General features: G+C 51.0%; 2 protein-coding genes and 1 non-coding gene across 3 annotated transcripts; all 3 read right to left on the bottom strand.

Moving 5' to 3' along the window:
• Nucleotides 1-64: 64 nt before the first annotated feature.
• On the bottom strand, nucleotides 65-10,377 carry ZMYND19 (zinc finger MYND-type containing 19). The gene is made up of 6 exons (XM_075519832.1): nucleotides 10,195-10,377; nucleotides 9,836-9,895; nucleotides 8,317-8,423; nucleotides 2,857-2,997; nucleotides 1,690-1,870; nucleotides 65-600 (listed from the first exon to the last, which is right to left on the bottom strand). The coding sequence occupies exons 1-6, from the start codon at nucleotides 10,243-10,245 to the stop codon at nucleotides 457-459; spliced, it is 684 nt and encodes a 227-aa protein (XP_075375947.1). The 5' UTR covers nucleotides 10,246-10,377; the 3' UTR covers nucleotides 65-456.
• A 7,985-nt stretch (nucleotides 10,378-18,362) lies between these two features.
• Nucleotides 18,363-21,297, bottom strand: RPL12 (ribosomal protein L12). The gene is made up of 7 exons (XM_075519279.1): nucleotides 21,139-21,297; nucleotides 20,939-21,012; nucleotides 20,476-20,574; nucleotides 19,677-19,758; nucleotides 19,112-19,198; nucleotides 18,546-18,658; nucleotides 18,363-18,456 (listed from the first exon to the last, which is right to left on the bottom strand). The coding sequence occupies exons 1-7, from the start codon at nucleotides 21,173-21,175 to the stop codon at nucleotides 18,451-18,453; spliced, it is 498 nt and encodes a 165-aa protein (XP_075375394.1). The 5' UTR covers nucleotides 21,176-21,297; the 3' UTR covers nucleotides 18,363-18,450.
• Nucleotides 19,913-20,041, bottom strand: LOC142418383 (small nucleolar RNA SNORA65). Its single transcript, XR_012778271.1, has one exon. It is a non-coding gene; the product is annotated as a small nucleolar RNA SNORA65 (small nucleolar RNA).
• Nucleotides 21,298-21,300: the final 3 nt, after the last annotated feature.

The following is a 21,300-nucleotide window of genomic DNA, read 5'->3' as shown; positions in this document are numbered from 1 at the left end:
CTAGCCACACGGGAGGAAAAGCTTTTGCTACATGACTTTTTTTTTTTCTTTCTTTTTTTTTTTTTCTTTCTTTTTTTTTTTTTTTTTTAAACTTTTAGGCCAACAACGTGTTCTCATCTGAACATTACAGTTAATGAGTCCTATCAAGAATTTCTAACAAAAACTGTACATGAGTTTACAAACGTATTAACATATAAATAATGAGAAGCTTCCTGCCTGGAGCCTCCACAGTAGTCTTTTTGCTTGAGAATATAATACTGGAAGGGTAGACCCAATCCCTTTCCACAGCACCAGTCAGAGCTGGCTTAGTCCAGTCAGCCGTTCTGCTCAAGCATCACAGGGTTTTTCTTCTTCAGTGCCTCCGGCTTCAATAAGCAGTCTGTCATTACTGTGCAAAAGCAAGAGTCCAATGCCTTTGAGAAGGAATCCTGCTGCTAAGAGGCCTGTGCCACCCGGTCATCGTTCTGGTCCGAGCTCTTGCTGGAAGGTCCGTTTCTTCTCCCGACAGTGTTTCTTGTGAGCAGGCCAGTCTTTTTGCTGGCATTGTGACCCACAGTACCTCGCTACCTGGCATCGGCCACAAATGTTGAATTCACGTAACTGGGAAGAACACAAGACAGCGTTAGTGAGACGGCTCAGAGCCAAGGAGCACCCCTACATCATTTCTCAAGTAGGTTTATGATCAAGTCTTTTGCACCTATCACAAATATGAACATCCCACCATGAGTATCAGAGTACCAAAAGGTTTTGAAGTAATTGCATTTGTTGATTTTGCAGTTGCTCTTGCAGAATCATATTATGGACTTAATAGACAAAATATTTGAGCGCTTCACATTTATTCTCACACTGCTACTGTTTTGCCAACTGAAGTTCTGTTTACAACTACAAACATCTTAAATTCAGAAATGATTAGGAGGGCTGCACAAGCTCAGCCACTGCCAAACTTATGGTTATCCAGGAAGCTTTCATATGCAGACCCAAATGAAAGGTAAAGCTCACTCTTTTTCAAATGGACGGCATTTAAGACCTTTTTTGCAAATGTTCCCTTCTCCAAAGAAAAAAAGTGGAACACAATGATTTTAGCCTACTCAGCATTTGTTATCACAAAAAAAGCCCTTCTTATTCATAGATAAGGACATCTGTCTGACAAACAGGCACATCCCTTGGACATATCATTCTCTGCCATTCTCTGACTATGTATGTTGCTTCATTTCATCTACTTACAGCAAAGAACTAGAACCAGCTTTCCTCCCAGTTCTCCCCCAAATAAAGGCCACTCAAATCCACCCTCTTCTCATGAAAGGTCAAGCATGTTATTTTTTAATTCCACTACCACCCAAAACCTCTTACAATGCTTTCTCCTCCTGTCTTATACAGCTGCTTGCTCATTCCAGCTCTGGGTCCCTAGAGGAATGCTTCCACCTGTCTTTTCATACACTCGGCAGAAATTACACTCCTCCCAGTAAACCAGTAGGTCATTTGTTGTCCCAATTCAAATCTATAGTCTCTCAAACCGAAAATTATCCTAGGGTCTGAAGATCCATGCCAAAGAAAACCAGAGTTAAAAAGAATTATTGCTTTTAGCAACCAAATGGCACATGTAAAGCTTTACATTTTAAGGAACAAATCCCTGGACACACATGGTAGCCCGAGCCATTACATGCTTACTTTCAACTCTGTTGAACACACCTGTTTTTCAATCATTGTGCATGGGGGGTAGTGACATTCATAGTATGTGCATGAGTTCTCTTCCTCCTCCACAACATCCCCGTTAGCGTTGTAATATCGTGTTACATTCAGTACAGGAAACTGCTCTTCTATAGGATCTGTAGGAAGCTGTTGGATTGCCAGCCAATACAGACTTTGTTCCCTGTAAAAAACAAGTAAAAGTTTGGTCCATAAATTCGTAATAAGCATATAGGGGAAATTGATTCTAAATTAATTAATGAAGTACATAGGGTTAACATTGTATTTAGTCTGTTAAGCCTCAGACTACATATACTCCTCAAATACAGCATCTCTTTAGGGTTATTTTAGCCTAAATGCAAAAAAGTTAAAAAGTATCTATCAAGAAACATTTAGAGCAAGCAAAATTATTTCTGTGTAAATGGCTTGAAGTCTGTTTCTTGTTCTTGAACTCCCAGAAACATGCTAGGATAGCATCATTGCCATTCACTACATCTCGTCAAAATCAGTTTAATAAGCTCTGAACATCCCTATCTTATGGATGCTGCAGAAAAGTGTCTAGTGTGACGTTAAGTGTATGGGTCTCCCACCAAAAATGAACAAACCTGCATTACATCATAATTAAACAAATCCATCCTGACATTAAGAGTTTGATGTGCTTTGAGTAACATTAGTGCAACACAGCATGTAGGAAGTTCCCACAACCTACTAAGTGAAAGGCGATAGAAGCTGATCCCAGGAACTCCCAAATATATGATGACAAGTGTAAGGATTTTGCAGCTGCTGGCTTCTACAGGTTGTGTTAGAATTTCAGTGCCTGAGGACAAGAGCCACAAGCCAGTGAAATCTGCAGACCAAATTCAGCGTGCCCAGATGCCACCACTCAAGCGGAAGGGAATGCAGGCTTACTGTTTTACTGCAGTGACAACATCTGGCACAGCAGGACCTCTGCATAATACCATGGGGTTAGATGGTCCCTTCACAGCTAGCGTGAACAGTGAGCATTAACTGTTCCCCAGGTGAGGAAGCTAAGACATACAGCAATGTTTAAGTAGCCCAAGGTCAAATAAAAAAGGCTCTGCCAAGATGAAAGTCACTAAAGGAAGGAGACAACAATTCAAGATATTTTCAAGTTTTTTGATGGCAACCCCCTGCCAAATATTGACGTACCTTTGTTTACTAGAGATTTCTTCAGCTTTGGGTTTCCAACCCCAAGGAACTAGGCGCAGATTGTCTAGGCGGTTGTCCACTGTCACTGAATTCAGATGTACCACCTGAAATCCAGGAGCAATCCCTCCCCGGTGTCTCTCCCTGGAGGAGACAAAAACAACTTGCAGGTCAGTGATGAACAAGACTCCATAGCTAAAAAGCAGAGAATGATACTAATTCCAGAAGATACGCTGCATTCTAGCCTGCTGTCTGGTGTCACCGAAACAGCTGCAGTAAAACTTGGGTTGCCAACAGACTACAATGGCTACTTCAGATATATCAACTCCCAAAAGAGACTTGTTCCAGGTGGTTATTTCCATTATAAATGAGTTGAATCAAAAGACAATCACAGTATATTTTAATTGTAAGCATACTGCAAAGAAAGTTCCAGAGACTACTGCTCCAGTTACTGCAAGAGCATCTGTGTAATTATTGCGTTCCACAGAGCAAAGTTGAAAGGTGCCAATACTGTTTTATTATTTTAATAGGAAATTCTATCAGACACATTTATGCAAGTTTGGCACTGGCGTGAAGTCACAGAGTTTGTTATTTATGAAGAAATGTCTCTTAACAAGCAACAGGGCAGAGGTTTCCCCAAGTATGCAAATGATTTTTTGACTCTAATTGTGCGTAACACACAGAAAGCCTGCAATGGCTCCACCACTGACCAAGAGACATCTACTGAAACTTGCTCAAAACCAAAGCAGGGCTATTAGCAAGGAAGATGGCTGCACATTAAGTCCTACTGCAATTCTTCCCTATTGCGTTCTTACAGTTTTCATTCCCCATTCCACCTTCTTTTCATCTCTCCTTTCTCTGTTTCACGAAGTATCAAGTTCACTGCCAAGCACCCTTATGCCTGGGTGAATTTCTGAATCACTTCTTGCAGGAATCCCCATCCCACCTGAAATGTAAGGCTTGGACAGAAACCATGTCTCGGTATGTTTGCTATGCCATGATTAATTTCGCAGCACAGAGAGAACACACTGGCAGCCATCAAGAAGGACAACGTAAAACTGGCAGCACTGTCTGAGTGTTACCCAGCATTTCCTTCTAGGAGATGGTTCCAACAGCTACTTACAACTTCACCCAAGTCTGGTTTGGATGCTGCTTCCAGCTCAGTGTTTACTGAACACTTCAGTTCAAATGGCTCGTCCAATTTTGAAGAGATATGATTTGCCCAAGTTTAAAAATTCTCACCTTTTTTTTCCCCTTTACAAAGCTCTAGCATTATCCAGCAGAACAGGGAAATTAATTTCAATGTGACTGACAATGAAAAATGTAGTCTTTTGTTTTCTTTGTCAAAATCCATCCAGATATGGTTAAATTACATACCTTGGGGGAAAGAAAAAACACTTGCAATTCACATATGCCCCAAAACTTCCTAGAATTTAATGAGTAAAATTCCCTTGGAGAGGCCACACACAGCCCATGCTCCAGCTCATAGGCAAAGCAATTCTTCCTGTAACGGCAGCCCTGCACAAGAACAGAGCATGGAGCCTCCTGCTAGGGAGTCTTTTGGGCCTCCACAAAACAGGGAGAAGCTCTCCCCTTTGAAGGTAAAAAGAATAAAATCCTTCTTTCGGGGAAAACAAAAAAAACCCCACACACACCAAAGCAAACAAACTATGGAAAGGAGTCTGCTGAAATGCCCTAAAGGAGCAAAAGCTACTTCTGAGTTGTCAAAGGCTACCGGAGGGTCTGGCACAGAAATCAGAAATCCTGAGGGCTACAAGTGGGAACCCAGAAGGTACACAGACCCAAATGGATGAAGGTGAGCAGCAGTCAGATATGGAGACAGGGAAGGAGTTAAGGTTCTTAGGACAAAGTGCCAACAAGAGAGATGGGATAGATATGAACGAGGAATCTAGGAGGAGGAGACAGAAGTTCAGAGCAAGAGCAAACTGTGCAGGGGGGAAAGGGAGGAGGGGAGTCTTAAGACCAAGTTGAGAAATATTTTTGAAATGGATTAGATAATGAGAGTTTAAGAAAGGTTAGAGTTGGGGAAAGAGAGGATTACGAGAGATTTGTTCATGACACCAGGAAGCCACAGCAGAGTGGCACATGCCTACCCCTACAAAGTCTAGGTCTGCACCCACAACCCTCCATGAGCAAACACTGATAAAATGCACTAGCACAGTGAGCCCACTTTCCTCACTTTGTGTAAACCCACATTCATCTACATTGCTGTCAGTTTTTCTATTACCTCAGGTGACAAAAGTCTTAAAGTAAACATGGAAATTGGGTCTTGCTGATGACTGGTAAAAGTGTTAACACAATACCCCTTGACTGAGATGCCAGAGTTAGCACTAGCAAATTCAGGATGGTCCCTTTTCTCCATACATAATCAAGCAACCTTTGAACGCACAAGCACGTACTACTCCTCTCCCTAGACCTACACTTCAAACGTGTGCAGCATGGACCATCTCCAGAAGTTAATCAGAAAAGTGCAGTGAAGGACAGGCTCATGGAAGAACTTGTCCAAGAAGGAGTAATGCTGAAGGTTTTGGAGCCTTTGAAAGACGGGAGAGATGGGCTGTAGCAGTCATTACTCTTTCCAGTGCCAGCCGTCCTTGGGTAAATTAAAAGCAAAGAACTTGAATTACTGCAGGTATAGGAGTGTAATTTAACTGTTCTCCCCCAAACATACCCCAAAAAATCAGAAGGGGTATGAACAAAAAAAGGGTCTTGAACAAGAAGGGTCTTGCAGAAGGGGACAGAGAAGAAACAGCCTCCGTAACGCAGCCAACTCTCCTGCAGAGCCACAGCTTCTACCTCCCCCGCCACACCCAAGTTCCTACAAGATGCCAGGCACAACACTTAAACCAAAACTTTTCAGAGAACTAACTGGATACTGTTCTTTTTGTATTTCAGCAGCTAACTGGAGAAGCGAGGCCCGTAATAAAAGTGCCAAGTACAGACAACCGCAATTTAAGTCAACGGGAGCCATAACTGAGTAGGTCATAGGCAGTATGATGGTAAGTGCTCTAAAAAAAAAAAAAATCAGGGCTTAGACGTCTTTTTGAACACACAGTTAGTAATACTTATGACTAATCTCCTGATGCTGCTATTTCCCAGGGAACATCACTAAACCCAGCCAAAATACAGCAAGCTGGGATTTCTATACAGGGAACAGGGTGAGAAGATGACAGACTTATTCTGCAGGTCCCTAGCCAGAGACATTCAAATCCTGCTTTGGAGGAGCTAACAGTCCATCCTGAAAACACAGCGAGCACGAGAGAGGCTGCGTGAAGTTCTTCCTGAAGAGTATTTGCAGCAAACGTGGGCATTTTTCAGGTCTTGGTTCCCATCTAGTACTGCAGTTCACTCTCTGCAGAGGTCAGCAGGAGGGCTTCAGGGAAGAGTGGGAAAAGGTCCCTGTCACTGCTGCAGCTTTGGTAGCTACCAGCTTCCTATTTTCAGGGCCACACTATGTGAACAATGATACCTGCTTAACAAAATTAAAAAAAAAAAAAATTAAAAATCTGCTTTACTTGCAATAGCATCCAACACATGCCTACTCACTTCACCTTAAACCAGAAGCACACAGTCAGGTTAGTTTTTTTCAGAGTGAACTGATTTTTTGGGGTATGTTTGGGGGAGAACAGTTAAATTACACTCCTATACCTGCAGTAATTCAAGTTCTTTGCTTTTAATTTACCCAAGGACGGCTGGCACTGGAAAGAGTAATGACTGCTACAGCCCATCTCTCCCGTCTTTCAAAGGCTCCAAAACCTTCAGCATTACTCCTTCTCGCAAAGGGAAGGACCTGCCACTAAAATACATTTCTGTTTTGTTTTCAAAGCAGTCCCCAGTGCAGGCAAGTAAAACTGAACAGTGTGCGTATTCTGCTTAGGAGGAGCAGTAACTACATAGCACCTGTAGCCAAAAGACTTTCTAAAGACATTAGGAGACTCACTCACAAAGGTATACTAACCTGCATTGTGTTAGCTTGTAATTAAAGATCACAGCAAAACCTACACCCTCAAAGGGATCAAACTGAATTTACAGAAACAGCTGAAATATTTCATATTTTCTAGTCAAAGAATTTGACTTTGCAACTTCAGAACTGCAGCTCTGCTTGCCCGACAGTTTACGCCCTGCCTTTGTGCCTTTCAAAAAAATCCCTATTACACACGCAATCTCAGGTTTTTAACACCAGTGCATGCTAGAGTGACACAATTTGAATTACTTAACTGAATACGTTAGAATTATTTCCTAATTTACGTAAAACAAACCAGAAGAGGCAATGACTGGGCTGTGTAATAAGCACACAGCTGGACTGTCATCAACTACACAGCCTTCAGCCAGCTGGAATAATTTTTAAGATGCTGTTTAGCGCTACTTACAGACAACAATTATTACTGTATGAGGTTCACAGTTAGCAGTAGCTGACAGTGATTTACCTCACATACTGTAGCCAACTTCATAATAACTTTCAAAGTTATATGTGCAACAAGATTAAACATTAACAGAGGCAGGTTAAAATCCATATTTAATGAGCAGTTTGTAAATAATAATAATAGTCTCTGATATTCTTCCTGTCTTCCCCCTCTTGTACAGAGACTAGTTTGGGGAATAAAAAGTAACCTGGAACAATGAAGAAAGCACAGCTATATCTTGGGCACTGTGACTATTAAGTATAGTTTATGGAACTGAATAGAAAACATGCTTAATTTCTCAAAAAAGGCTTTTAGAAGAAATAAGCGTTCTCTTTAGCATACCCTGTCTTTTCTACAAACCCATGAACACATCTAGAAAGAGCAATGTGTCAGCTCGCCAGATGAACTCATCTCTCACAACTGAGTAAGCTGGCCTCTGAATCTAAACTGGCAGCTACAAAGGATATCGAGCAATGGTTCTTAGAATACAGAAAATAAGATGTAGCAGCTGATATGAAGCATCATCAGCACCACTTGAGGCAGCTTCCCAGAAGGCCAAACAAAAAACTCCAAAGTTTTAAGTTATGAGTGGTTCTATCTCTCTCCAGTGCTCTGCCAATTCTCACTGGTGCCTGTAAGACGTACCTGATTGTCACGGGACAAAAAAAAGCCAAACCAAAACTCAAAAGGTTAGTCTTCACCTATTAAATGGAGCCAGTCCCCTGCTCCCCCACCCTGAAGTTTTAGTAGTATTTCTCAGATTTAAACAGTCTCTACTAGAATAATACTCACCTATCACTATTTTCCCTGGGAATAACTTTTTTACAGAGACTCAGCTGTTTGAAGGCTCAGTGCAAAACCAAACCGTAATAAGACCTACGGGCACCCCCTGTGCTGGGTTTCCAACTGAGCGTAGCTGCAAGCCTCCTGAGAAGACTTAAAATACTACAGGCAGAGAAACAAACAACATACAAGTTGGTGGCAGCAAACTCCACCTTAGTGAACGCTTTAAGTATTTAGCTCTCCTTACGATACCTACCAAAGCAACTCATGCAGGAGACGGCCAGATCCCCTTCCACGATTTTTGTCAAACGCGTAAGCAAATATTTTAGCACCATTTCCATCAGCATCTACCTCCATCCGAGCCTAGAGAAAAGGGAAAGGCTTTAAGAACATCCAACACTGAGTAGCAGAGCACATGCTCCACTGGGATACGGGAAGGACCCAATATTTAACACTTGCCTCCTAGAGGTCACTTGGCCTTAATGGAATTTGAGTGGTTTCAAACCTCCAAGGGGAGCCAACCAGCTCTGCTATCGCAGCTGATGAAGATGGGAAAGGGAAGAAAGGAGGCTGTGCACAGCAGGAGTCCCACTCGGACAAAGAACAGCAACAACCCAGTTGTGAGCCTCTAGGGCCAGGATCCATTCTCCACTCTGGCGCAGATTTTCTGTACAGCCATCAGCAAGCCACCAAGGCTTTGTTTTCAGTGCTGCTTTACACCAATCTAATTAGGGGTTGCTAGTGAAAGGAGTGGTCCTGCCCTCTTTTCTCCACTCCACAGCTGCGTGTTGGCGCTAACGCTCACAAACTGTACTAAGAACTAGACAAATTTAGGATACTCGCAGTGATAGTACACGCTTACAGCGAGCTACCACGGAGGAGGAACGGGCAAACACGGTGTTTTCTGGTAGCAGCACTGCCACAGCGCTTAAAACTCCTGAGAGCAGCTCTGAAGTACCTGCTGCGCTCCAGGCGCTAAGCAAAAGATGGTCCCTCCTCCAAAAAAGCCTTAGTTTTAGAAGATTTTGTAATCAAGAATTCTCTCCCTTTCAAAGCCTTGGTAGAATCCACTCACCCTCTTTCAGTGGATGTTAAGAGAAAGCATTTTTTCTGGTCCCATAGGAAGTTACAATAAAAGAAGTTTTTCTCATCCAAGACTACGTGCAGAGTGAAAAGTCTTAAACTTTGCCAAACCAAATAAGGGAAGACAAATTATCGGTACTCAAAAAGCATACAAATAGAAAACTGAAGACAAAAAGCTATATAATAAATTAGTTTGTTTTAAACTAACGCTCGTTTAAAACGAAAAAACAGAACTTTTCCTGCTGGAAAGTATTCGCGTGCGTATTTCGGTAATTCCAAACTTCTTTTTTCCCCCAAAGCAGGGAAGCTGCAGGGCAGAGCCCTTCCAGGAGCAGCTTTATTTAAGCATGTCACACGGAAAGGAAAAAAAAAAAAAAAAAAGCCTTCAGCAACAGATCGCGATGAGCCCCCCGGAACGCTGCGAGCCGGTCCCGCAGCGAAGTCCTCGCCGGCGCCGTTGGCCCAAGAGGCGGCGGCAAAGGGGCCCCGGCGGCGGCAGGACGGGGAGGGCTGGCGGCCGGCTCGGGGGGGCACGGACGGGGCTCGGTACCGCCGGCAGAGCGCGAAGCAGAAGCAAGGCAGGCACGCGGAGCGGCGGCAGAGCGCGGGCAGCGCGCGCGGGGCGGGAGGAGCGGCCCGGGGGACGGGGGGCACCGGCGGGGGAGAAGGGGGCAGGCGGCGCGGCCGCTCACCTCGAAGGAGTAGCTCTCCACCAGCGGGATGTCCTGCTCGTCGATCAGCGTGTACTTGGTCTGAAACACACCGCGGCCGCCCGCCGTCAGCGCGGCCGCCCGGCCCAGCCCGGCCCGGCCCTGCCCTCCCCTCCCGGCGGCACCGCCGGCACCGGCCGGTCCGCCCGCGCCTCCCGCCCCCCCGCGCCGGCCAGGGCGGCAGCGCGGCCCGTCGGCACCGCGCCCGGCCCGGGCCCGGGCCCGACCCCGACCCCCGGCCCCACCGCCCCCGCTCCGCCCCGCGCGGCCGAGCCGAGCCCGGCCCGCAGCGCCCGGCCGCGCCCCCCGGCGCCCTCAGGCCGCGGCCGCGGCGCGCTCACCTTGCCGGCCACCCGGCCGAGCCGCACGATCCCCAGCTTGAAGTCGGTCATGGCGGGGCCGGGCCGGGCCGGGCCGGGGTCGCCGCCGCCCGCGCTCGCCCCTCAGAGCCCGCCAGCGGGAGCCGCCAGCGGGAGCCGCCGCCGCTGCCACGCGCCGCCGCCTCGCGCACACCCGGGGGGGCGGGGCGCCGCACCACCTCCCACCCGTCGCCGCCCGGCCAATGGCGCCCCGCGCCGCCGCCGCGTCGCTCCTACTACGCCGCCGGCTCGTCCAATCGGCGGGCGGCGCGGCGCGAGGTCACGTGGGGAGGGGGGCCCGCGCGCGGGCGCGGGCTCGGGAGCGGGCTCCGGGCGGGAGGGGGCGGGGGAGGGAGGCGCGGGCGGTGACGTCACGTTCGCGGGAAGCTTTGTGCCGCCAACGGCGGAGCGCGCGGGCGGTGGGGGCAGGGCTTAAAGGGGCCGCTCGCGCCCTCCCGGCCTCCGGGGGCCGCGCCACCCGGGGGTCTGTCCCCAGCCGCCCGGGCCCTGCCCTTCCGCTCCGCGGCTCCCGTGGGAAGGTCAGGCCCCTCCGCCTCCGCCTCCTCCTCCTCCGCCCGCGGGGAAGCGCTGCTCGGTGCCCGGCGGCACATGGCGACGGTGCTCCCCGCGGTGGCGACACCGGCGCTGGGCTGGGAAACGGCTCGGGGGGAAACTCTGACCGCGGGGCAAAGCCTGCGGGGAGGGGCTGTGCCTGCGGGCTGGGGGGGCGGGGGAGGGCGTTCCTGCGGGGACACGGCAAAGCCGACGCGCGGGAGCCCGGCCCGTGGCGAGCCCCCCCGGCGCCTCCCCGGGCGCGTCCCTGCCGAAGCCGGTGCGGGGTGCGGGGGGGTGCGGGGGGGCCCGGGGCACGAGCCCCGCCCGGGCCGTCCCTGCCCCCGAGGACGTTTTGCTCCTGCGGAGTTTGGTTCGTCCGCAGCCCCCGCGCGAGCAGGACGAGCGAGCTGTTACTGCTTTCCGTGACCTAATTGCGACTAACATCTGAACGACAATAAAAATCGCCAGCGCCAGAAAGTTAATCCGTATTTCACAAAACTCCTGGAAAGGGATTTGCGGAGCTTTCCCTCCCGAAGGCTCTGCGGCCGCCGCCGAGCGTGCCGAGGCGGGTGGCGTCGAGAGCGGCCGTGTCTTCCCGACGGACGCGTCGGCTTCTTCGGCCAACGCTTGAAAGACGTAAGGGAGGGAATTCAAAGTGCAAACACATGGATAAAGCCGCCGAGGAGGGCTGATAAAGCGGCTTCCTACGTACAAAGTTACAGAGCTCCGGGGCAGAATAGGACAACTGTGTCCCGAAGAACACGAACAACGAGGAAGGTGGGTTTAAACCCGTGCTCGGAGCATCTAAACGAGACAAAGGTTAAATCTAAAGACGAATCTTGGAAAACTGAATCTTTCATCCAGGCGATGGAGCAGGCCCACAGAAGAGAGGTACCCTTAGGGCTGTAGTGGTGGACCAGGGAAATTAAAGCCATGAAGCTCTTTGGAGCAGTCCCTCGTTAGCACGTTGACCCCAGGACCGAGGGAGTACCTCATGCTGCGAGCGCTGCACCCCGCGGTTTGGGCACAAACCCAAACCTGACCCCTTTTCTCACGACAGCTAACCAGATAGGCAAACCTTCGCAACATGACAGGCGAAAACCATCGCGTTTAATGCAAAAGCCGATCAAGTCATTGAGTCTGAAACAAAATACCTACATGGTAAAAAGAATGTTTTGCCTTTTAAAGGATTTGTAAGGGAAAAAAAATAAATAAAATCTTGAATAAAGTAAATTGTTACTTGGAAAGGAACGTGCAGTGAATTAATGACCGTGCACGTTGGCTTATCAGGGGATCACTTCAGTTTTGATGATTGTGGCCATACATTTGAAAGAGAAAAACCCAAGAGCCCACGGTACTGCTGTTGCCAAAAGCTAGGTGTTTGGTGTTCAGCACACAGGGCCTTCACTCGGGGTGGAAGGAGCTCTGGTTCCCCACGGCACTGCTCTTTCTTGTGGTTTGGGGACACACGGAGCAGCAGTCGGGGGTTTCTTCTTCAGCGGGCGGGGAGAAGAAGTGGTCTGGGCCAGGGAGAAAATCAGCGCGGTGCTGGTGATGCCGACGTGCTTTGAGGTTTCCCTGGGGGTGGTTAGCGAGACCCCAGGCGTGGGCCGCGGTGCCCAAACTCGCTGCGCCCTGGCTGGGGAAGGCAACCAGCCCCCGCTGCGGTGGGAGACCTGGAGGACCACAGACCTCACGAGACACCGCTGCGAGGTCGCCCCGCGGTGCAGGGCTCCCCACGGCACCAGCTTACTGTCAGCCCTTCCAGCACTGGGCGTTAGTTGGGGCTGTGCACGGGCACGCGAGGGCATCGCAGCAATTTGGGTTCACGGTTTCAGCACGGAGGAATACCCCTGCGTCATCCTTCCTCCAAAAAACGCCACAGGACTTGTGGCATTAGCTCCCTTCTGGAAGTTTGCTGTCGGCACTGCTTCCGTTTAGCCCCTGCGGGGACACCACCCTGCCGGACGCCCAGGAAGGGCGATGAAGCGCTGGGTGCTGCTCTGCTCGGCCGTCCGCAGTGGAGGTGAGCCATGGGTGTGTGCTGCCCGAGCCCCATTTCCAGCCAGGGCTTCTGCCTGCAGCTCCTCCCGAAAGCAGGCTTCTCCCCTCGTTTATGCCAGAAAAAGCTCCCTTTCCTATTTAGGCCTTTTCTCCTCCTTTTGACACCCTCTGTACTTCCCATGTTGCCCCCTCAGTGCGGTTCCCTGCCCTCGGGGACGGTGCAGAAGGGCACAGCCTCCCCGAGGCCCCAGGAGAGGTGGCAGGAGGTGCTGGATGGAGACCCCCTCCCCTCCCTCGCGAGGCGCAGGGCATCTCCCCAGCGCCGTGGTCTGCTGCTGGAGGGGGGCCACGGAGCCCAGTTCCTGCTCGTGGGGACGGACGCGCCTGGCAGCTGGCTGAGCACCGTGGCACGGGGCCGGGTGCTAGCCAGAGCCAGCGTACGGCCCCAGGGGCGCAGCCACGCTCTGCCTGCCTGCTGCCACAGGGGCTGATCCGCGCCGGGGCAGAATGGGCAGAGCCACGAGGAGCCCCGTTAGCGAAAGGTTCACGCCCCACCGTGCTGCTCGCCGGCTCGGACGGGGCCCGCAGCCCCACGAGCACCCACCCATGGCTCCCACCCGCCGGGCGATGCTGGATTCAGCCCTCCCTTTCCCACTGCACCCACAGTGAACAGCGCTTAACTTCACTGCGTCCACCGTTACGGCACGTGTCGTAGGCGGGTGGGGGGAAGCTGTCCCCGTGGGCCTTCGATACCCTACACCAAGATACCACAAAATTCAGATTTTCTGTCCTAAAAACGTTTCATAACACAGGAAGACACAAGTCCCAGAGATTTGGCTTTTCAGGGCCTGTTTTTTGTTTTTCTCAGGGAAATGAGAAAGCTAATTCTCCTTAAAGTGCACAAATCCCTTATGCCACCAGAGCGAAGGTCTCCTGGGAAGGGCTCAGCTCTTCTCAGCGTCCCCTTCCCTCTTTTCTCCTGAAGGTGCAGGTCACCAGAGCAGGAAGAAATCCTGGCTTTGCAGCACAAACACAGTTATGTAGAAGATGGATTTTAAATGTGAAGTTAATGTAGGTTGTTACTATCTTTAACAAGCCCTTTGCCTCCTTTCTAAGAAGCCTGGTTTGGAAAAAACAAATTACTGGCAGGGTAGTACCCTCCTTCCAAGCACTGCGTTGCTTCTACCAGAGCACATGCCCTAAGGTAGCATGGGAAAGGTTATGTATCCTGCCCCAAGAGAATTTCCCTTAAGCAAAAGAAATCCTTTTTCCCATTATTTCCAGCAATACCAAGTGGGGGAAAACCCACAGTGTGTGTGTGTACTGGTACACAGGACAGCCCCGCACCTGCGAGGCTGACGGCTTCTGAGACTTTTGGGGTTCACGCCAAAGAGGGGGGTCAACACCAGGGTCAACAAACACTTTAAACCTCTTTAAACTAAAATTGCTGCTGAAAGGGGTGCTGCAGTCCTCTGCCAGGCTCTCCTACCTCAGGCAATGTAAGCATTCGTGCAGCTTTGTCGTGGAATCGCTGCACAACTTCAGGTGGAAGGGACCCAACCATCCGCCCAACGCGCAGCCAGGCCAGCTTGCCCAGGACAGCGTCGGGCTGAGCTTTGTCTGTCTCCAAGGAGGGAGACCCCACCACCCCACCGCCGCCTGTGACCACTGGTCACAGAAGATTTGTTCCCCCTATACCTTACCAGGATTTGTTGCAACTCATGTCCCTTGAGAGGTGGGGAAGGTGCCAGGTTACAGAGCACGAGGAACCACGCCTGCCCCTGCTTCAGGGAGCGTCCAAGCACTGTTCCTTGCTTGAAACACGGTCAACTCCAAGCCAAGGAATTAAAGATGGCAAAGTGTCTGGGATTTCTGTTTCTTATTTCTGTTTTATTCCCTGGTTGCCTCAGAAAAAGGCCCTACAAACAGCAGGAGAAAAAACAAACAGAAGAGCAAAGCCACAAAACTCTCCTGCTTTCTGCTTGTATCGGCTGAAGAGGCTGCACAAGCCCCTGCACTGCCTGCGTGCGGAGCGTGGGGCAGGCGGGGAGCCGAGACAGGCCAGCAAGGCCCGGGCTGTGGGCAAAGCTGCCCCGATACAGCCCGTGCTATAAAGGAACACACAGACTGCTAGCAGTTTGTGGGCAAACCTCGCGGGTGCTGCAGGGAACCACAATTTCTGGGGACGCCTGGGTCCGGCTTTGGTCACTTTTGCTTTAGGACTGAGGGTCCAGCTCCTCCCTCCACATGGACAGTCACGGCATGGGATGTACTGTAAAACTGGTGTCTGCCACGGCTGTTTCATCTGATAAAAGCTTTTTTTTTTTCATGCTTTTCCCTATTTCACTATAGCCAGTCTTCAATCTCTGTGGCCCCCAGGTCACCAGAGCAATGTACCCACATTTCATCAGGTGCCAAAGGACAGAAGTGGATCTTCTCAGAAATGGTAAATGCACCGGTCAGCCCAAACTCCTCTGCCTGCACATCCCCTCCAGCAGTCACCCACCCTCCGCCAAACTGCCAGCCCGGCCTTTCTCCACAGATCCCTGCAACTCCCTTGGTGCTGTCGTGCATCTCCCTCCTGCCCACGAGCTCCATGCAAAATTACAGAGTTGTTGCTTCATTGAACACTTCAGACAGCAGGACCATGGTGGAAAACGAACGTGATTTGCAGTTTCTTTTGGCTGGCCTTGATGCTGACCTGGTGTTTTGGATCTCGCAAGGACAGGCTCCGAGACTTCTTTCCCAGGGCCCACCTTTGTGAAGTTTTACCTGCTTCGCTAGGAGGTACTTCAACAGAAGCAGAGCAGGTATGAAATCGAAGCCTTGACAAAGCAGCAGTTTGTTGTTAAACCATGCGCAGATACAGGTGATTTCTGAAGATCCCACTGCTAAGAGAGCGTACATTTTATGCTTCACAAGCAGTACGAGATGCATTCCTAGGGCATGACTGCTGTGTGCCGAGAGGCAGCACTGAAGACCCAGCCCAAGCCACACTCCTGGCTTAAGCTGGAGCAAACACAAAGGTTTAGTTTCACCAAACCAGCTCACAATTGCTCTGCATCCAAGGAGCCTTCAACTACAGCTGCTTAGGAATTGCAGTGCCTTGTATACCGGAAAACACCACATCCCTTGCATATACTTTAGAAATAAACATTACCACAGGTGCTCACCTCCTCCCATTCAGCTTGGGATGGAATTCATTTGGAGACTTGAGTTTTCCTCTTTACAGAGGCTCCAGCTCGCTCAGCACCTGGTGCGTCTGACACAGCAGCAAACAATTCCCCGCTGCAGCCAACTTCACCCTCCCGCTGCACTGGCTTCTTCCTACAAAGGACTCGGGCAGATCCTGGTAAATAATCCAGACCCCATTCCATGAACTGTAGCAGCCCAGCTAGCGCATATACCACTCTCTCTCCTACACACCCCTAGTAGCTGTAGCAGAACTATTGTTTCTCCTCCCCCAATTCTTGCAATGCAGACCGCTTTAGAGTCCTGCTCACTATAGTAGAGCTCCAGCCAGGAAGTTTTCCTCTGGGGCTGTAAGTACCCTGCAAGAATAACTGCGAGAGTTAGTCGCAAAATTGAAGAGACACTGGCAAGAAAAGAGTTGATCAAGCACTGTCACCACATTGCTGCAAGGACACATACCTTGCAGAACATTTTTCTGAGACCAAGGCTCATACAGCTCAGCATCTTGGGAAGAATTTGATCCCCTTTCCCTTTGGAAAAATGGACCTAAACTAACATTCATGACTTTTTTTTTTCCAGGACGCTCTGCTGGGGCTGAAGTAAACTGCAGTCATAATGCTGCTGTTAACAGGGCTTTTAGTAATACCTCAGAGTCAGCTAAAGCATTATTACCAGGATAATTTCACTTCCCTTCTAATAGAGCTTTCCACAGCCTGAAAGACCACACATCATCCCTTGCGCTGTGCCGCCCCAAGGGAAAATCCGGCCTTCACTGGAAATAGAACAAGGATCCCAGGACCTTTGGAGAATTTTGGTTCTATCCACACCCCCCAGCTGTACCACCGTAACAGCCAGACAGAGCTTTCAGGTGTGAGAACCAAGCGTCAAATACTGAAGTACATCCATTTCAACCATCCAGCCTGAAACACACAGGAACCTCTCCAGAGGTTAACTATTTAAGTGTGCCATAGCTGAGCTTAGGTTCCTTACATCCTCATCGGACAAGATCCCTAAGATGGTGTTTGCAAGGCCCTCCTTAAGCGTTTCACCAACAAAAGCTCATTTTGCATAAGCAAGGCTAAACCTTTTGCTCTTTCCTCACCATGCTTTTCAACAGCTGCACTTACATCCCCACCCCAATCCATTCCGTCATGGCACAGACACCTCTTACTGACAGGTTTTCTACCTGGAGTAATCCAGTTGCCTTTTCTTCAGGAAGATGCCATTAGTAGGGCAAACTCCTCCATCTACGAGCAGCAGCTCTTCATCAGCAGGCTAAGCTGGCACTCCTGCAGGGCAGTCACTAGCAGAAACAGCTGGAAGAGTCACTGCTAAACACAAGTTTTGTGGCACAGCCAGGTTCTAAAACCCATTTCTTGACAGCAGTAGCACTTGATTTACAGAATGCCCACGCAAAGGGAAATACCAACACTTAAACTGCTTTTTCTTTCAAATATACCAGGACCTGGAAGATACAAGGTAGAGAGGGGCCATAGAGCTTGCTTACCCTGCTGCCCCAGTATCACCATGCAAGGAATCAGGAGACCCAAGAAACACGAGACCTGGCCCTTTACAACTGAGAGGACCACAGGATTTCACCCATCATCAAGGGCCTTGCTCCTCTTCAGTGATAACAAAAGCACAAAAGAAATTCAGCTCAAGAACTAGTGCGTGTGTACTTGTCCTGGTCACAAGAAACCCCACCATCTTCTCTGCTTTGAGGCAGGAAAAGCTGAGCAAAGAATCAGATCTGTTCTCCAACAGGAAACCCACAATGCCACCGAGGCCAGAGGTTCCTCCCAGTACCAACAGGCTAGAGGCAAGGCCAAGCTACCTACTGCCAGGCACACAAAGCTCTTCTCCCCTGGCTCCTGCGGTCCCTGGGAATGCTGACTCAACAGCCACACCTCGCATTTCATTTCAAAGAGGGATAGTCAGAGCCCTTCCACGCAGCTACTCTAGCACAGGGCCTGCAAAGGTATTGCAGGCAGCCTGCAAAGTTATTTTCAAGCCTCAGGATGGGTTTGTGTCCTGGCTGTTGGGGTTCAGGGAAAGCTGGACCTGTTACTGCAGCACTTGCCCTAATGAAGGGCAACACCTGCTGCTCTGAGCTGCACATTTGGCACTGGCAAGAAGAGCTCACAGAAAGCTTTACACAGGCCAAGGTTAGCAATGGTTGCTCTTTACCGTGTGTTTGGGAGCACTGGCTTGAGGCAACTCCACTTCTAAGCTCAGCATTGCTGCAAGCAAATGATTTCAGGGCAACAAATGGGAAATGAGCATCTTCTAGCTTTGAAGTTTAAGAACCATCACCTTAGTTGATGCAGAGGGCAGGTGGTCCCCAGCCAAAACCCACTGTTCATGCAGCATGGGACAAGGACAAATTAAGCCAGCAACAGTTTGCAGACAACTGGGTCTTTTATTAAGTATTTAAGGTGCTACAAAAAAAGTAAGGAGCCTTCATACAGCAACTTCTTTTCTGCAGTCTTAGCTCTGTTGAAAGAAGCAAATACAGCTCATTAGTAGAGAGTCTTTTAGTAAATAGCCTAATACAGCAGTTTCAGTCAGAGATGGATACTTACAGCTGGGCACTCAATTGCACCATTATTGATGTCATCGATGATATCATGAGGGTGCCTGCCATCAATGCTACAGCCCACAGACTGGGCTGTTCCAAGAATCTCCTTGATCGTCCCTGCAGTGGGAAGATACAGCTTGTCAGTGCTTTACCACAGGAAAAAGCTTTGAAGAACACGTAGAGCACTCAATTCCTCCCAGCCCTCAGCTGCCCCTCCCCCCCTTTGGGGTTTGCAGGCTGTAGCCACGGGGTTCAGGAGGGGGACAGCAAGCCACTTCAGCCACGTCTAGCACACTCACTTCCAGCGAACGCACCAGCAGAGAGCACCGCATCTGTTGCCACGTATGTTTTGCCATCCTGTACGACCTTCACCAGAAGGCCTGAGGCCGGCTCACACAGCCAGCACAAGGTTGTTCCTGTGGTGCTCAGTGCCCGAGTGGCCAAGCCGCAGGAGGAGCTCCACCACCACCCCACAACTACAGGGCCCGCCCAGGATCAGACCAGAACCTGGCTCAGGCACTCGGAGCAAGCAGAGGGAGGACTCAGCACGATCCCAGCAGCAGTACTTACCCGAGAGCTCTCGAGCCAGGGACCTGTGTCGCATCTGCCGCGCAATGTTCACTATCTCATCGAAGCTGACACTGCCGCTGTGCTTAACTGAAGCAAAGCAACAGCACCAGTAAGTTCACGTAAACACAGGGCGCTTCCAGTCCCCTACACGTCGTTAGAGAAGCCCCATTCCCAGCACTCAGACCGCATGGAAACCAGAGTTTACAACCACAGCGGGGCTGCCATCAGCACGCCTCTTCCCAGACTTCAGCACAAAGTTACCAGAAGAAGAACAACTGTTTCCTACGTTGGCAGTTTCTGTCAGCTCACCTCTGGACTGTACTAGTCCATGCACTACAAGACAGGTTCAGTGGGGGGTGGCTGTTCTACCCCATCTTCCAAGAAACTGAACTCTGCTGGCATACAAACTGCTATCTGTACTCTGACATCTAAGGAATTCCCGCTGCCCAAGACACAACCCCATGGCCCTTGTTTGCCAGTTTATGCCAAGTGATCCAAGAGGCAGGGACCCGTTCCCCTCTTAGCACCAAATTGCATTCAGAACTAAAGCTAGCTGAACACTTACTGTTTTTCTGCTTCTTTCTGTCACGAGGAGGCTCCTTCAGAGCTTTGATAATCAGAGCAGAGGCAGAAGGAACAACCTCAATCTAAATGAAAAGAGATTAATTTCCCCCCCCTCCAAGCAGAAGCAGGTAGCCAATGAAAATGCTCAAGGAAGCAGTCAGTGCCTGCAGGGCTCCTGCCAGAGCACTGCGTTCCGGGTTCGTTCACTCATACACAAGGCTTTTTTGTGATGCAGAAACTTGTTCCCAGCCTTTCGGCACAGGCCTCCCCACAACCAGAAGAGGACTGCTTCCTGGGCTGGGGCTTCCTCTCAGCTCACCACTGGAACATACCAGCCACAGAATTCAGGACAGGTATAGTGGCAGGTGGCTACACGATTAGATAAGGAGGGTTTTTGTAATTTGTGTTGCTTGAAATAGTTTTTTCCTGGTCAGATGTTCTGTAGAAGGAACAGTTTATCTGCAACAGGATAAAAGATCAACTTCTGCACGTGGGCAGATCTCGTCCCATCGCTCACAGGCTGGGAACCTTCAGCCTGGCAAGCGCCAGGTTCATACACACACCCCCCCCCCACCACTGCCGGGTTCAAGCCAGAGGCGCTCGCAAGGCTCACGCGGGTGTTTCAAGGTCTTTCCCAGAAGACCCCCACGCAGTTTGCTGCGTGGAACTCATTTTATCCACCTCGGAAGGATGAAGGGCTGAGTCGACCCTGCCAGGATTTAAGCTTGTGGTTCGAGCAAGCAGAGCTCATTTGTGCTTGACGCTTGCACCACGAAGCCATCCCTTGCGGCGTGTAGTACCTGCGCTTGCCTGTTCTGGATGGTGAGCTTCACCGTGATCCTCAGCCCCTTCCAGTCACCCGTGGCCTTGGCAATGTCATCGCCGACCTTCTTGGGAGACTGAGGATGGACGACACATTAGTCACAAAAAATATCGCTTGGAGCAAAGCGGAGTATCCCCGTGCGACACCGCACCCCACGCACGTCTCCGTTTCTTCCACCGCACCGTGCTACCGCCGAAGCCCTCCCTCGCTCCCAGGCCCGACGGCGGGGCGGGGGCACCCGCCCACCACCGGACCCGCTTCACCCCGCGCCGCCGCCTCACGCCTGCGGTCCCCCCTCCCTGCCCCGTCCCGCGCCCAAGCGACCCAGCGGGGCAAGGGCCGCCGCCCTCCGCCCCGTGAGGCCGCCCTCCGCCCCGTGAGGCCTCCCGCCGCCCCGGCGGGTCCCGTCTCTCCCCCGCGCCCGGTGCCGCGGTACGTACCAGGCCCAGGGGGCCGATCTTGGGGGCCAGAGCGGAGGTGGCGCCGACCTCCCCGCCGGTGCAGCGCAGGTACACTGCGGGCACAGCAACGCGCGTCAGCCCCGCTCCGCCGGGCCCGGCCCGCCCTCACGGCCCGGGCCCGGCCGCTCCGCTCCCCCCCTCCTCCCGCTGCCCCCCGCCGCCCCCGGCCCGGCACGTACCGACTTTGATCTCGTTGGGGTCGAACTTGGGCGGCATGGCGGCGGCGCCGGGCGCGGATGGCGGCGGATGGGAGCGGCTGCGGCCTGGCGGGGCGGCGGAGAGGCGGCCGGGGGCGCGCGGGCGCCTGATATACCCGCCGAGATCTCGCGAGAGGGCGGGCG

The sequence above is a fragment of the Mycteria americana genome, chromosome 17, assembly GCF_035582795.1.
Source record: "Mycteria americana isolate JAX WOST 10 ecotype Jacksonville Zoo and Gardens chromosome 17, USCA_MyAme_1.0, whole genome shotgun sequence".
Lineage (NCBI taxonomy): Eukaryota > Metazoa > Chordata > Aves > Ciconiiformes > Ciconiidae > Mycteria > Mycteria americana.
The sequence above is the reverse complement of the archived record's forward strand: the minus strand, read 5'-3'. Positions and strand labels throughout refer to the sequence as shown.

Bases quoted from the DNA above. Each gene is read 5' to 3' on its own strand.
- ZMYND19 (XM_075519832.1), bottom strand. From the start codon at position 10,245: ATGACCGACTTCAAGCTGGGGATCGTGCGGCTCGGCCGGGTGGCCGGC. The intron at 9,896-10,194 runs GTGAGCGCGCCG...GGTGTGTTTCAG, and splicing joins TCGGCCGGGTGGCCGGCAAG to ACCAAGTACACGCTGATCGA. The intron at 601-1,689 runs GTGTGTTCAACA...TGTTCTTCCCAG, and splicing joins GCACAATGATTGAAAAACAG to TTACGTGAATTCAACATTTG.
- RPL12 (XM_075519279.1), bottom strand. From the start codon at position 21,175: ATGCCGCCCAAGTTCGACCCCAACGAGATCAAAGTCG. The intron at 20,575-20,938 runs GTACGTACCGCG...GTCCATCCTCAG, and splicing joins AGATCGGCCCCCTGGGCCTG to TCTCCCAAGAAGGTCGGCGA. The intron at 19,759-20,475 runs GTACTACACGCC...CTTTTCATTTAG, and splicing joins TCCAGAACAGGCAAGCGCAG to ATTGAGGTTGTTCCTTCTGC.